The sequence below is a fragment of the Spodoptera frugiperda genome, chromosome 30 (genome assembly GCF_023101765.2).
Source record: "Spodoptera frugiperda isolate SF20-4 chromosome 30, AGI-APGP_CSIRO_Sfru_2.0, whole genome shotgun sequence".
NCBI lineage: Eukaryota > Metazoa > Arthropoda > Insecta > Lepidoptera > Noctuidae > Spodoptera > Spodoptera frugiperda.
Window position 1 is genome coordinate 6,791,258 of NC_064241.1, and position 15,287 is coordinate 6,806,544.

The 15,287-nt window shown below is 36.7% G+C and overlaps 1 protein-coding gene across 1 annotated transcript; it reads left to right on the forward strand.

Annotated features, from left to right (window-relative positions):
• Nucleotides 1–6,251: 6,251 nt before the first annotated feature.
• LOC118269887 (uncharacterized) lies at nt 6,252–7,193 on the forward strand. The gene is made up of 2 exons (XM_035585254.2): nt 6,252–6,355; nt 6,447–7,193. The coding sequence occupies exons 1-2, from the start codon at nt 6,331–6,333 to the stop codon at nt 7,157–7,159; spliced, it is 738 nt and encodes a 245-aa protein (XP_035441147.2). The 5' UTR covers nt 6,252–6,330; the 3' UTR covers nt 7,160–7,193.
• Nucleotides 7,194–15,287: the final 8,094 nt, after the last annotated feature.

Consider the following 15,287-nt stretch of genomic DNA (forward strand, 5'->3'; position numbering starts at 1 on the left):
GTCAGTTAAACAACTTTCAAATTAACGAAGAATTTTGAAAGTTAGTAAGGTAAAAGTGAAATATTATACCTATATAGATATAAAAATTGAAATACGAACAAATAAATACTTCTCCGAAGTGTCTAGACGTTGTATTATTTAGAGGTAGGCTTGAAACTGTGTCTTTACGGTTATAATCAATTCATAATTAATAATATTCAGTTAATAAAATGATAGCACAATAGTGGCCATATCTAATGTACCTCTCTATCCTTACCATAATACTAGGTAAGTCCTATGACAAACCAAGCATTATATTAGCAGTAGCTCTTTAGCTACTCGTCTAATAGTTCAGTGCAGTAAGTGCTGTCTAGGAACTCAACCGATCTAAACCCTGTTGTGGCCACTAAGTTAACTCCCCTAGCCAGGTCAGCACAAACTACTTCTTACATACTACATAATGATGTCCAGATCAGGCAGTTTAAATAAGTCTTCGAATCCTGATTTAGTAATTGGTTGTGTAGTCTTTAGTATGACAATCGAATTCCTACAAAAACTTTCGAGGCACTTATTATAGACTTTCTCAAGACATAAGTTGCATGATGTTACGTTATGTCAAATTCTGAGCACTCAAAGACGAACAACTTGTTCGTAATTGTGAAGGACAAATGTCCGAGAAGTTGTATTTCCTGTTAGTCCCTTGAGTATGTTGTTCAATGCAGTTGTAAGCAGTTTAGCAAATATAATGCCCTCAGGTCTGTTACTTCCGAAGCTGCGGACTACCTACCGACTCCTGGTTTTTACTCAGAAAGAGTCTGATACCCCCTCTTATATGGAGTAAACTCGATAAAAAAATGAGGTTGTGGAACACAAAATCTGAAAGCAAATAACACCATATTCGCCATTTCAACAAGTCTACAAGTTGCATTTGGGTGAATTCGAGGAAAATCACAAATTAATATGAAAATTCAAATCACATTTTCATATTTTTATCGAACAGATCTCTGTAACCTTGCGACGACCTTGTAACGGGTTTGCTTTACGTTTAAAGTAATCGAAACAAGAGCGCGTACAGCGAGCGGTCTGATTGGCCGGCTCGAATAAACCAACCAATCAACGTGCTCTCGTTTCGATTACTTTAAACGTAAAGCAAACTCGTACTAAGGGTACTGATTCTGAAGCTAAAGAACGTAAACATGTTATTTCATAACGTATCATAATAACATCTCATATTTGTTACTTCAACGTCCATCTTGAAATTCACTCAATATCGATGATGGAGCACAAATCCGAGTATGTCACGTCCTCTTCACAAGGTTATAAGTTATCGACGAAACGAATAATATCTGGTGAGGGTGACATAACCTGCGATTTAGACCTAGTTGATAATTCTTTTTCATTTATATAGCTTATTATATATTTATTTGGTGCATTGCGTTGTGTGTAGTGCTTAGTTAATAAAGTACGATGGGTTTGACGTATCCGTATGGAATCGCCTAAATATAATAATCGTTATCATCAGCCAAAAGACGTCCATTGCTGAACAAAAGCCTCTCCCTTAGTGAGGACTACACGTTGACTAACTGCCACACTCAGAGTCATTTACTGGTTACTTAACCCAGTCCTTAGCAATGTTTTTCGATACAAAATCGTTACAAAGGAATAGTTTAAGTAATCATTAAATGTCTCTGAGTGCGGCAGTAAAATAAATAAATAGAAAAAACAAGAAAAGAGTAATGGTGTTCCATTATATCGTACCCAGAGTACGTTAATCGTACATTCCAACATGTCAGTTATAGTCCCATTTTTACGATAGACATGTTTCTAAAAGTAATGGTAACATTCCCGTTTATGTGCCTTATTTGCGTGGTACTTGTAAAGGAAAAATGGTGTTCGGTTTCGGTAATGATAAGGTAAACGAACCTGTTTTGTTTGTGTGAGGTAATCAAGTTGAAAGCGTGTTCGTTTCATGATACTACTTGTATATTGTACTGCTGTGTTTATTGAGTTACGGAGTCGATCAGTTTGATGTTCTTTGGTTGGTATTAATTATTATAATGGCAAGTAATTATAACGTTACTAATTTATTTGCACGAATTTGTCCACATTGATTTAAAACGAATATTTTCTCTGTACCACAATGATGTTAAAGGATACAAATACGAAAAATATTGACTGGATAATTTACTTAAGACTATAATTAATATTTTTAAACAACATGATTCAGATTGAATAACAATGCTAATAAATATAGGTACAGAAATCAGAAATAAACCCCTGGTACTAAAGTCCTCCACCCACAGGCTTAACAAAAAGAGTAAGTAGGAGGTGTTACTGCCAGCATTTTAGAGAAAAACATGTTCCAATGTCATTGAAAACTTCAGAGAATTCTACGACAGAAACAAATATGACATAATAGCAGAATTAAACTAATTTTGTGTTATTTACATCAACAGCGGGTGCCAGTTTATGAAAGGAGGACGAACGTGACCCGCTTATGGATTTTGTTCGAAATAATTTAACGTACTTTGTATAAACTAGATTGAATTTCGCTAATCAACATTGTATTCATTGGTGTAATTAAGAACTCGCATTATGTGAGCATTTAAGAACAATTTTGGATTATTATCTAATTCGATTTTGAGATAGATATCTAAAATGATGCCTATGAACTTACTGCCAATTTCAATAACGGATATTAATCCAAAATCTTTACGTATCACCTGACAGTAAGCAATCGCCACCACCCATATACAGTATGCACCCGAAACACCAGAGGCGTTACAAGTGCGTTACAGGCCTTTTGGAAATAAAAAAATTAAGGGTTGTTGGGTTGTAATCGGGGATTGGGAAGGGGAGTAGCTGGGCCTCAAGATGTTGAAGAAAAACAATAGAAAGTTTACTAAGAAAGTAGAGTTGCGTGAAGCCACAGCACACTACTAGAATACGTGTAAACATATTAAAGGTAATCCCTTGAATACTGGATAATTCCAGCATTCACAGTGATAAGAAAATGGCAAATGCAATTAGTGCAGTTAATGAATTTTTAAGCTGCAACTGAAAGAAAGATTGTACGTAATTAAAGTCTTTCGCTTATAACCCCAAGAATTCTTTCTAACGACTCTTCTTAGTAACCTATAGAATTAAGAGAAGATTATATTCCTTAGAACTTGTTAGTTCGAAACATTCACATTATAATAAATGTTTTCAATTTAAAATAAATACCAAACACGTGTTAGTTCTAGAAAGGGTAGTTAGAGGTGTTTAAATTACACTTATTTTCACCAGTTTACCGTTGTAAATCCCTTTTGTATTTAAAGGACAAGCTTGTTCTTAAATACCGTGGTTGTTTCGGTGACATAACTGTGAATTTCTTTTGAAAAAAATCAACATCACTTTGTGTCTGAACTAAATATCTAACTTGGATACCGATCTTAACACGGTTGCGATCCCGGAGCTGCGGACTACCCCTGGAGCTGCGGACTATCTAGCGGGTTTACTGGGGCTCTGGCTCAACAAGTAGGAACGGAGTGATCAGTAAAAGTCTGACACTCCCTCTAGCCTTGCTAAAGGCGTGAGAAGCCTTTGGATGATTTTCCTCTTTTCAAAAATAACTCGGCTACGATCACTTGATCAACATGATAGAGACGTATATAAGTATCTACAATAACTCATAAAATGCAGGACAATAACTTTACCCTTACCTACTATCATAATAATATGATAACGTTTGTGTTGCAGAGAAACTATTTGGAGAATATTAACGTTGTCATAATAATGGCACGACGGGAAATGCCTTTATTGGCTACGGATTGCGGACAATATACCGCATAACTGTGAGTGTACCTACTACAAACATAACCATACTAAAGTATATACTTCGATTTAGTTGTTGTAGAAGCCAAATTGTTTGTGAAAGAGCAATAAACTGAAGTTCGTTTGGTAAAGGTATTTTTTTCTATGGGTATAAAATTAGTAAAATTGTTAATTTTCTTTGAATTACGATTGCGTGTAGGGGTTTTTCTTGTGGTTTAATAACCGCAGAAAGTATTATATTATAATTACAATTGTGTATAGGGGTTTTTCTTGTGGTTGAATAACCGTAAAAAGTATTATATTGTACGTAGTTGTCAAAAATTGTACGATAAGGTGGATTAATAAACTCGTCCCTAAAACAAAATCGTAATCAACAAAAAAATGGATTTAAGCGGTATTTTAATTTAAATTATCCAAGAATAAACTACAGAAAATCATGATCTTGAACGTCATTCATCTTGTAATAATTTCATTTTGATCATTGAGATCATTAATCATTATTATGGAGGTAATATTTCGAAAGGTTCAAAAGGCAAAATCCAATCAGATCCAGAAGTAACTTTATTACCATTTATTTTACTATCTCCCCAAAACAAATAATCGGATCTCTTTGAGTGGCCAATAAAACATGTTATAAAACATTTTATGAACGTAATGACTCTTATATTGTTTCTGGAAGTCGTTTATGAAGACTAGGAAGTAATGTCAACCCAATGACCGAGACATAATGACCAAAATTTTATCACGGTGTCGTATAGTAGTCGGGACTTAGGAGACATCAAATATCTTCAATCTGATCTCGAACGGTTTGAGGAATACTGTAGGCTTAATAAGTTGCAACTCAACGTGTCTAAATGCTTTCACATAACATTTTCTAGGCGAAAAACAGTAATAGGTTCCGGATTCAAACTTTACCAACAGCACATTAATAAAGTTACAAGCATAAGAGACTTAGGAATTGTACAGGACAGTAAGCTCTTATTTGATCAACACATAGACGTTATTGTGAAGAAAGCGTTGAAAGCGTTAGGATTCATAATAAGAAATACTGCTGACTTCCGTACTCTTAAGCCAGTTAAGATTTTATACTGTTCCTTTGTACGCAGCCACTTGGAGTATGCCTCACAGGTTTGGAACCCTCAGTACGAGGTTAACACGTCTCGTATTGAGGGAATCCAAAAGAAATTCTTAAGATATCTCGATTTTGAAGCAAAACTATGGTCTGAAGATTACATACATCGTTGTAAAAGGTATCATTTTCTACCATTGGAAACCAGGCGTCAGATTAATGATATATGTTTTCTGTTAAATATTGCAAATGGTACAGTTGATTGTTCCGATCTTTTAGCCAACTTAGCGCTGAAAACAAATCTGCTCGGTTTCCGTCAACGACCACTTTTATATACACCTTTTACAACGACAAAGTACAGACGTAACGCATTTTTATCAAGGGCAGCTCGGAGCTTCAACGTAATACCTCACGATTTAAATATAGATCTGTTTTGCACAAGTGCAGCCACAGCAAGGCGTTTACTGGCCAAATCCTTTTTCGAGGACTGAATTGCTTAACTTTTCATTTTCATTAGTCTTATGTTTATCTTTGTTTTTTTTTTGTGGTCTATATGTGGGGGCTTGTTATTAGCAATAAGTTAAACCTATAGTTAGTATCTAAATAATGTTATTAGTCTGTAAGCCTTCCTTAAAAAAATAAATAAATAAAATTTTTGGGCGCAGCAAAGTCCTTGAAATTCAAGTAAGACTTTGATGGAGAATGATATGGTTAACGATGCTTGTAATCCTGTAAGACAAAATCAAAACGTGAATTTATGTATTAACAAGCATACATAAATACAGTCATTCTCGGTAAAAAAAGAGAAGAGTCTAAAATTTCATGTTGATTACCTATTAGACATTGGTGATGCCATCTAATCCTAAACAACATTTAAAAGACCAGTACAGTAGAAAATTACAATTGCGACATAAATTAATGTATTGCAAAATGAAGTTGTTAGTCTAAACAGTTACAGCATACGTCACAAAACTTTGAAATTAATTCGAACTATACGAGTACACGCAAATGTGCCGAGATACAAACTTCGTCCAAATTCACATTGGATGTTTGAAGTAGTTTGAGAATATCTTCATTATGTTCCTACATAACAACAGTACCTATATTTATATGACAACACTTCCGTACATATTACCGAGATAAACCTACAAAGGATAGATATAAGGAATAAAGTCCTTTGACATAATGAATATAAACGTACTCGTGTACTGTACAATAGTTTAAATATCAAAGACTGTTGGTAACACAAAACCTCTTCACATCTGTTAAACATTTCTTCATTACCAAACTATAACTAGTTAATAAAGTATTCAAATATATCCTTAATGTGCATGATGTAATTAAAGCATTTAAACACATGATTCAATTTATAATTCAATTTCATGGTTCTTGTTTTACGACGCCCTTACACTTAACAACTAACATTAGTATTATGTACCTCCATTGCTGATTGCGTGTTACAGAATATGAAACTATTTTTGTATTTTACAAGTATGTAAACAATAATAATATGGTCGCATTATTATTTTATATTATTCAGTTGGATAGTTTAATACAATATTAATAATCTGTTACTTTGCAGCGGGCTTGTTAACATGTTTGGCAATCAATGGTAAGAAGATAAAAATACAAATAGAATCGGAAGATGTGTTAAAAATATTCGATGGAGTTGTTAATTCAGAAACGATAAAGAACTTTGCACAACAACTTGTTCATCGGGGCATTTCGCAACATAGTGGGCTTACAAACCCATACCACCCAGAAGATGACCTCGTCAATAAATATGACTCAGTTAGTTCCAACGAAGAAATATCTCCACTACCACCAGGAAAACATCCATTTGTAATAGATTTGAAGAACCCGCTTCGAGTATTACAAAATTTAAAAAAAGAAATTGATGTAACCAACCAAGACCAAAATTCTGTTGTTGATAATAACGCTGAACCGACAAATGATCCTCTAGATCAAGAAAATGAACAATTTCTTAATGGAAATCAAGTTAGTAATGATGATGTTTTAACTGAAATTGAACCCGCGGTGTCTTCATTAAACAATATAGCAGTTAAATCAAAAAATGATACGATAATCGAAAAAGATGTAATAAAAAAGCGTTTTAAACTGAAAACAGAAAAGAAGAAAAAGGCTGATGCCAAAAAAACTATATTAACAAGGAAGGACGATAGTGAAAATGAGAAAGGTTTAGAATCACTCGATGATAGGTCCAATTTTAAAGCTATACAAACGAGATTTGTTTTAAAGAAAGCAGAATCAACTGCTGCTCCTTCAATTCTCTAATATAGTGAAATGTAAAATCTCCTTTTGTCTTATAGTCTCTATTTTTATTTATTAGCCCTAACCTTACTTTAGTTTCTCCCCTATCAGATATCAAAAACTGATTTACGTTTGCTTATAATCCTCCCCACAACCTATCCACATGTTTCCCTTAAAAAAGCCATCCATGTTCTTAGTGTTCTTCACATTATTTTCATCTCCAACATTTTAAAATGATTACCACTATCGCTGTTGTAAGTATTGTTTTATCAAAACGATACAGTTTATCCTCATCAAAAGTAAGGCACAAGGAAAAGTAAGCTCAAACGAGCTCAGTCTCAAAAAGCCTACCTAAAGAAGATTCTAAGATAAACATGTACATATTGTGTAAATTTCATTTAAAAAAGTATACTTTTCACCCAAGTTTACGTTCGTGTAACCCTAGGATATTGTTTATCACAGAAAATGTGCTATAACACGTACTTATTGGTGCTATAAACGTTTAGTACACAACATAAATTGTTCAATAAGGTGTAAACGACTTCGCAGGTCTGTGGAAAGATATTTTATTGTAATATACTCACAAAATTTATGGTAATCATTTTGTCGTTACCGTGAGGCGAATGTACATTCAATGAAGTAAACAGAAGGCCTAGTGCGAGTTATTTTTACAATAACGCAATCGAAACGTTATCACGTTTAGCCGTCTGATTGGTTGGTGAACTTGGAGCAGCCAATCAGAGCGCCAAACATCACATACGTATAACGTAAATAAACTCGCACTAGGCCCTCTGTATACAGGTACTAAACTTGAAAATACTTTTAACAATATTGTGAATTTCATTGAATAGAATTTCTTGGTGAAATAAGCATTATTGGCTGTTGATTTGAATTTTCAATACAGCAAAGTGATTATTCTCGTGGTAAATAAATGCCTTCGTGTCCTTGAAACCACTAAAGGTGACTCATTTAACCTAGGACTTTATTCGATAGTGTCTTGCAACTTATAGTGTCTTGCAACTTATTACAGTAATTTACAGATGCAACAGACAGATTCACAACATCAAAAACTGTATAGATATATTTGTTGATCTTTTAAAGAAATTATTATTGTTAGTAGAGCAACAAACTTCTTGAAGATCATAAAGATACCTATTTTTCCTTGTAATGTCGTGTCGTGTGGTGAAATCGAGTTGTGGCTGTGTAAAACAAGTGTAAATGATAAAATCACATTGACCAAACAAGATTTTAAACTTCAGCCACATAAAAGTTCTTTGTATCAGGTTGGAGAAAAATTCTCTATCTAATTTTGAGTTGCATTAGGTAGCCCTTTCACGTATCTATACTAAAAGCTTCTTGTTGCACTTTATATTATTTACAAGAGTTTTCAATCCTTTAAAATACGTATTTCGTATAGTCATCATATTTGATGCGATTGTTCAATGAAATAAGAAATTGTTTCATCGACTTTCTAGGATAAACGGTCATCGCCCTCGGTCTGTTTCCAATAAAGCACAAAACCTACATTCATAACAATATAATTTATATTCATTGAATAATGATGAGCAAATAAACTAATAAATGAACTAGTCTTGTTTGATCGTTAATCGTTTTAGTGGATAGATTAGCACGATAAACTTCGCTAGCAAATAAAATGTGCGAATATTTTACTTTAAACCTCGCAGTATTTTAGTTAAAGGCAGAGACGTAAAACTCAGTAAAGTGCCTCCATAAACATTGTGACAAATCCCACAAACAGGGAACGAGGTACCCTGGAAATTGTTTCACCTCAGCGTGTGTAAATAAGTCCATATAAAATAATGTTTTCACGAGCTTAATATATTAAAGTAGGACCAAAAAGGTTGGAAAAATAAACCAGGGACAAAAAAACTCGCAAAAGGGTTAATTATATTACACTGATGGTTTAATTTATATTATACAATGTCGGAAGTGTTCTACTGTATTTTACAAACAGTTGTTTGTAAATAACATGTCTATGTAATACTGCCTCTCTGTCTTATTCAATTATAAATCAGTCCTACACTAACTGATGTTCAATTAAATACGTTTCTAAGTCAAAATCAAAGCATTTATTTAAATTAAACCATAAATAGGTACTTTTCAAATGTCAACAAATAGTAGTCTGTCAGACTGTCTGTCCATGCATACGTATTTGGAAACGGATTTCGTAGTCCTGATTCGTGACAACGCGTAAATTATTTTCGAACATTACTAACACCTGTATTAACCGGTAAACCCGCATGTTATCTTTCAGTCAAAAACTTTCCTTAAATCTAGTAACTACACGTTTTTGTCTAATTAATTTACTCTGGCAAAGGCCTTTAGGCAACTAAGTTCATACCTTTTACAAGCCCGTATCGTTCTCACTAAGAGCCGAGCGCCAGTGAACTCATGCGGACTAAATTGAAAACAATTTACCCTACGTGAATTTACAGACGGACCTTAACAAGAGGAAAACGTGACGGAAAAATCGAGTGCAATCGAGAATATTAGAATTTGTATTTGTACATTTATAAAACGAAATAGGTAACAATATTGTTAGTTGTGAAAATGGATGAAATGTACTATTGTTTTTCTAAATCTACTTTTAATAAAGATACACTTCAATACGGTCGTCCAAATAAATCGGTTGGCCTAGTATGAATTGTTTTTTAAGGTTAACACGATCAAAACGTTACCGCGTTTAGCCCTCTGATTGGTTAGTTAATTGGAGCAAGACAATCAGAGCGCCGAACGTCATCAACGTTTTGATCGAGTTAACGTAAATTAATCTCGCAATAGGCCTCTGTACACACAACTCACAGACAGTTTGTCTACATCCAGACAAAAACAGATCTATGTAATATTAAAATATCTATTTAATACAGGATACACTTTCAAACAAAACATGGAGCACAAAATTCAATTATACGACGTACATTACATAACAACATTGAATAAAGCCTAAGTAAGCCCGATACTGACGGGCCAAGTTACGGAACTTTATCTATTCTTGTGAACTTGCTCGTATGAATGCGGTTTATTATGGGCAGGCTATAGCCGCTGTATGGCCCAATTGACCTTACGACTGAACTTTTCATGTCATTTTATGTAAGTTCATGAACCTCTAACTTATGGCGTTTGGTGAATGAGACAGGAATTTGATGGCGGACAGTATTTCCGTGTTAAATGAGGGTGTTATCTTCCGTCTGTTTATGTCGTTTGATAATATTGTTTGCCTGAGTGTTCTTTCGTAGTGGTGATTTGGTTTATTGTCTTTTAAGCAAGTGTAGATATGTACCAATGCTTGTGTTTTCCTTGTAATATTTTCCGGATTGCCTGTCATATTAGCCTCACGACGGGACGTCCATTGCAGAAAATAGAGACGTCTCTCGATGCCTTTCAGATCTGCTAGTTGTAAGAGACCTGCAGCTAACCTTTTGTTATAGATATTTGACTGGAAAAATAATACCATTATTAATACTACACGGAAATTATTTTAAGAATCAGTACCTACAGCATTATTATTTTGAAACACGTTCATCCTTTGTAACAATGGGAAAAGCAATATTACTCCAGTACTACACAATTACTTAAACTAAAAGAGCGTATTCCTTTATGCGCCTTGTTGATTGTTTATTTATTTTTTAAATTAATTTCTTTAAATTCTATTGTAAGTATTAATTTCTTATTTTGCCTTTAATATCTTGTGCAAATAAACTGTTTTTCTTTCTTTCTTTATTACTCTTTCAAGATATTACAAACGATTTTATACTAAGAATAATTTCTGTACAATAATTAAAGCTTAAGAAAATTAATAAATATTGAAAGACGATTTGGTTGTAAACATTAAATGGTGTTAAATAAGGTAGAACAAATATTAGCTGGCGGATCGCAATTTCCCTTTTGATGTTAACGATGCATATAATTCAAATTAAGACGAATATTTTCCCGATCAACGTTAGTACCTGTTTTAATGTTTACGTCTTAGAAAATCTTTATTTTAAGTCAGATAATCTGATTGATTGACGGGTATTACCTAATCAAAAAAACACCTGATTAAATGTAACGTCTCTAACCTAGGTATCTCTTGAACTTATTTTTACTATGTATTTGATTAACAGTCATGTTTCTTTTATTTTGAGGGGGAAAAATCATCCATTGACTTCTCCCGCCTTGGACGAAGCGAAAGGGGGTGTCAGACTCTTACTGACTACCACACCATTTCTATTCCAACTTTTCGAACCGGAGCTCCGGTATCCCGCTAGGTACTTCGCAGCTTTGGGTCGGCATCAGCCCTACTGGGTCCAATTTGTGGCGGTCTGATAACTCTTTGAGGCGCACACGGAACGCGACGCGCAACACGCATACGCTGGTTCGTAACTTTATTTTAGCAGTAATTTTCACGAAAGATAAAGAAGTAGCAGTAGGCAGCAGCAGAAATCTATAAATCCTAGTAGAAATGACAAAGAACAGAATATCAGATATTTTCCAGCAGCTCAAAGTAAATAAACAATGGCACCACTTCGCATGAACTGACTCACAGATTGAATACGCATTTAGATATTAATAACAGTTCGTGTATCGACGTCTCTCCAGAGATACTCGTAGCGATGTGTAGCGAATAGAAAACTAGACTTGCTCTCAACACCTTGTCCCTTGTCGAATGAATAATGATGAAACTTTGCTGTGTGAATGTGTATATTGTCTTGTAGCATTTAATATCAGTTGTATGGTTGTTTATATCACTTTGTCCTCTCTATCTTACGTTTAATGGAAAATAATGTTGTCCTGTTATAAAATGTAAAGTTTTCCTTATTTTTGTACCTACTTATGAATAATAAACATAATATGGTAGGTACTTATGCGTACTACCTAACGGGTTTATCGGGGCTCCAGCTCGAAAGGCAGAAGTAGGAACGGGGTGGTTTTTAGTCAGTAAAAGTCTGACTCTCCTTCTCGCCTCGCCCAAGGCGGGAGCAGTTATTGGATTATTTTCCCCCTTAATAAAGGTCATTATTTTTGGTAGTGTACTTTCCGTCCCATTGAATTTAATGACGACGATGATACGTCAAACATTCCTGTATGGTATGCGTAAATGGAACTTAATTTTGTAGAGGTCTCCACAAAATTGTGTACCTCTAGCTTAGATAGTATAAAATATTATTCAGAAGCTATAATAGAAATTCTGTTCGAAATACATGATCAACCTTTTAATTTATAAGCCAGTACACATCAAAAGCTCGGCAACGATTCAAATTAAAATTGTTTAGTCACGCAGTATCCATTATATCATATGACGCGTTTGTCACAAAGAAGTTGCTAACGTTTTGTAACACGCGTAGAGGAAAGTACAATTATATTGGATCGACATCGAATAGAGACTAGTCAAGCAGAAAGCAATTTAGCTCGACGCTGAGCATTCATAGAATTGACAATCTCATGTTTTTAAGCAGGGCATTTAATCGAGAAGGAGTGTTAAAAATTGGCTGAATCAAGTCAAGTAAGTGATTCTGTTTGACACTTGAATAAAATCACAGAATACGGATAAAGATCGAATCTTTTTGAAATATGTATAAGTTAGAGATTACACCTACATATTATATTCATCAAATCTAAATCTATAAGTGTGGGAGAGCCATGCTTTGGCATGAATGGGCCGGCTCGACCAGAGTGATACCACAGCCTCACAGAAAACCGACGTGCAACAACGCTTGCGTTGTTTCGTTGTGTGAGTGAGATTACCGCAGGCCTAATTACCCCCTTTCCCAATCTTCCTAATCCCTGATTCCCTAACAACCCTTAAATTCCTAACCTCCAGAAGGCCGCCAACGCCTCTGGTGTTTTGTTTGTTCATGGTTCTGGTGTTTTGGGTGTTCATGGGCGGCGGCGATTGCTTAATATCAGGTGATCCGTCTGCTCGTTTACCGACTTACCTATACCATAAAGAAAAAAAAGTGTGTGATGAAATTTGGTTGTCCTGAAAGCCACTACTTAAAAATATAATTTTTATAAAAATGCATGACATACCAGGCAATGAGACACAAAATAACACCTACTTTATCCAACAATGGATGGATGCAAATATTTTTGTTAATTCATATAATGCATGATAATAATAACTTGACAACGTAATTAAAAGCCGAGCCCAAATTAATTATTATACTATCAATTCACCCGATGTCATGTGCAGAATAAACTTCTTTCATTAAATAATTAACATACATACACATGTGAAAGGAAAGTGTTATAAATTATGCACATTATTTCCACGTGCAAATTCTTATACGTAAGTAAAGCGGAAAAGCGACGACTGTCCCGGTTTTCCTTAAGAAACTAGCTAAGTTATAGGAACTTTTTTTTTTTTTCAGAGTGGAAAATCATCCAATGACTTCTCCCGCCTTGGGCGAGGCGAGAGGGAGTGTCAGACTCTTACTGACTAAAAACCACCCCGTTCCTACTCCTGCCCGTCGAGCCGGAGCCCCGGTAAACCCGCTAGGTAGTCCGCAGCTCCGGATTAGGCATCAGCCCTACTGGGCCCCATCTGTGGTGGTCTGATGGCTCATTGAGGCGCGCGCAGAACGCGACGCGCCACACGCACGGGTCTGGTTCTGGTCGGGCGGCGAGCTACCCTTGCTCGCCGTCCGCAGACCCGCACTTACGGTGGCCGGAGATCGTCGCGCGATCCCCGACGCCCGGAGTGTCTCTCGCGACGGCTGGGGCGTGAAGAGGTTCGTTCTCTCACGCGCCCCGCCTCCTCCTTAGCTAGCATGACTGCTTCGCAGAAGGAGGAGACGGCATCCCAGTCCCCCTCGCTCCGCACCATGGCTTGTATCAGTGCCGGACGCGAGAGGGCGCCGTCGCCGACCACATCCCTGAGGACACGGCGGTGCTCAGCCCACGCAGGGCAGACCGCAAGCGTATGTTCCACCGTGTCCTCCGGGCGGTCTTCGCAGTGATGACACCCGGGCGTTTCCTCCCGCCCAATCAGAAACAGGAACCTACCGAAGCTTCCATGTCCGGTAAGCACCTGCGTCAGGCGGTAGGTGAGGACGCCGTGGCGCCTCTCTAGCCACTCCTCAAAGAGGGGACTTACCGCTGCAATGACAGCGAGCCCAGCCCTCGGTTGCGACAGTCGCTGTTGCCATTCCGCCATGAGATCGCGCCGGAGCTCATCCCGCCACGCACTAATCTGGCGCGGCAGTGGAGTTTCGCCCCGGCGACGCGCGTCGGCGCGCAAACTAAAGACGCGCGCGAGCACCTTCGCCTCCAAATCCCACGGCGGGAGTCCGGCAAGGAGGTTAGCCGCCTCTCCGGAGATCGTGCGATATCCGCGGATCACCCGGATGGCCATGACCCTCTGAGACGTGAGCAGAGCCCGAGCTGGTTGCCGCATCAGGGTCGGCGCCCACACAGGGGCTCCGTAGAGGGCCATGGACCGCACGATCCCCGCGTACAACCTCCGGCAGGAGGCAAGTTATAGGAACTAAAGGTTCCATTTGCGTAAGAGAATTATGTATGGTATTATACCTACGCTTCCTAATAAAGCCGCTTTGTTTTAATATACATATTTTCTACTAATATAATATCTTTTATTTAAAGTCCAAAGTGAACACGTGCACAATAACAACTAAAATTTAACGCCCATTTTTCATCAGATATTGTACAAATCTCATTTAGAGTAGGCCTATTGCCATATATTTTCAATTGCATAAAAAAGATGGTTGAGGGAACCAGGCTTTGTTCGACTTAGAAATTGAACCTTATTTGTTGTCAATGAGCAGTATTTTGGTAGCAATAGGTAGGGTCTTGCAAAGGAAGATAGAGGATTTTTACGACCTCCAAAGTGAAGATAAAAACCACCTTAGACCCGTGATAATGATGACAAACAATCCAGCTCACAATATAAAACAGTGACTTGTGGCTTCAAGGACACTCTGTATTTGTCACAGAGTTTGTACCTTTTTTGCGACAGTGATGGAATTAATGTTAAGTCGAGAAAGTGATTTGTTGTTGGTTGCCTGGTCATAACAGACCTTGTTAAATACTGGACTTTTTTTGAGGAGGGAAAATTATCCAATAACTTCTCCCGCCTTGGGTGAGGCGAGAGCGAGTGTCAAACTCTTACTGACTAAAAACCACCCCGTTCCTA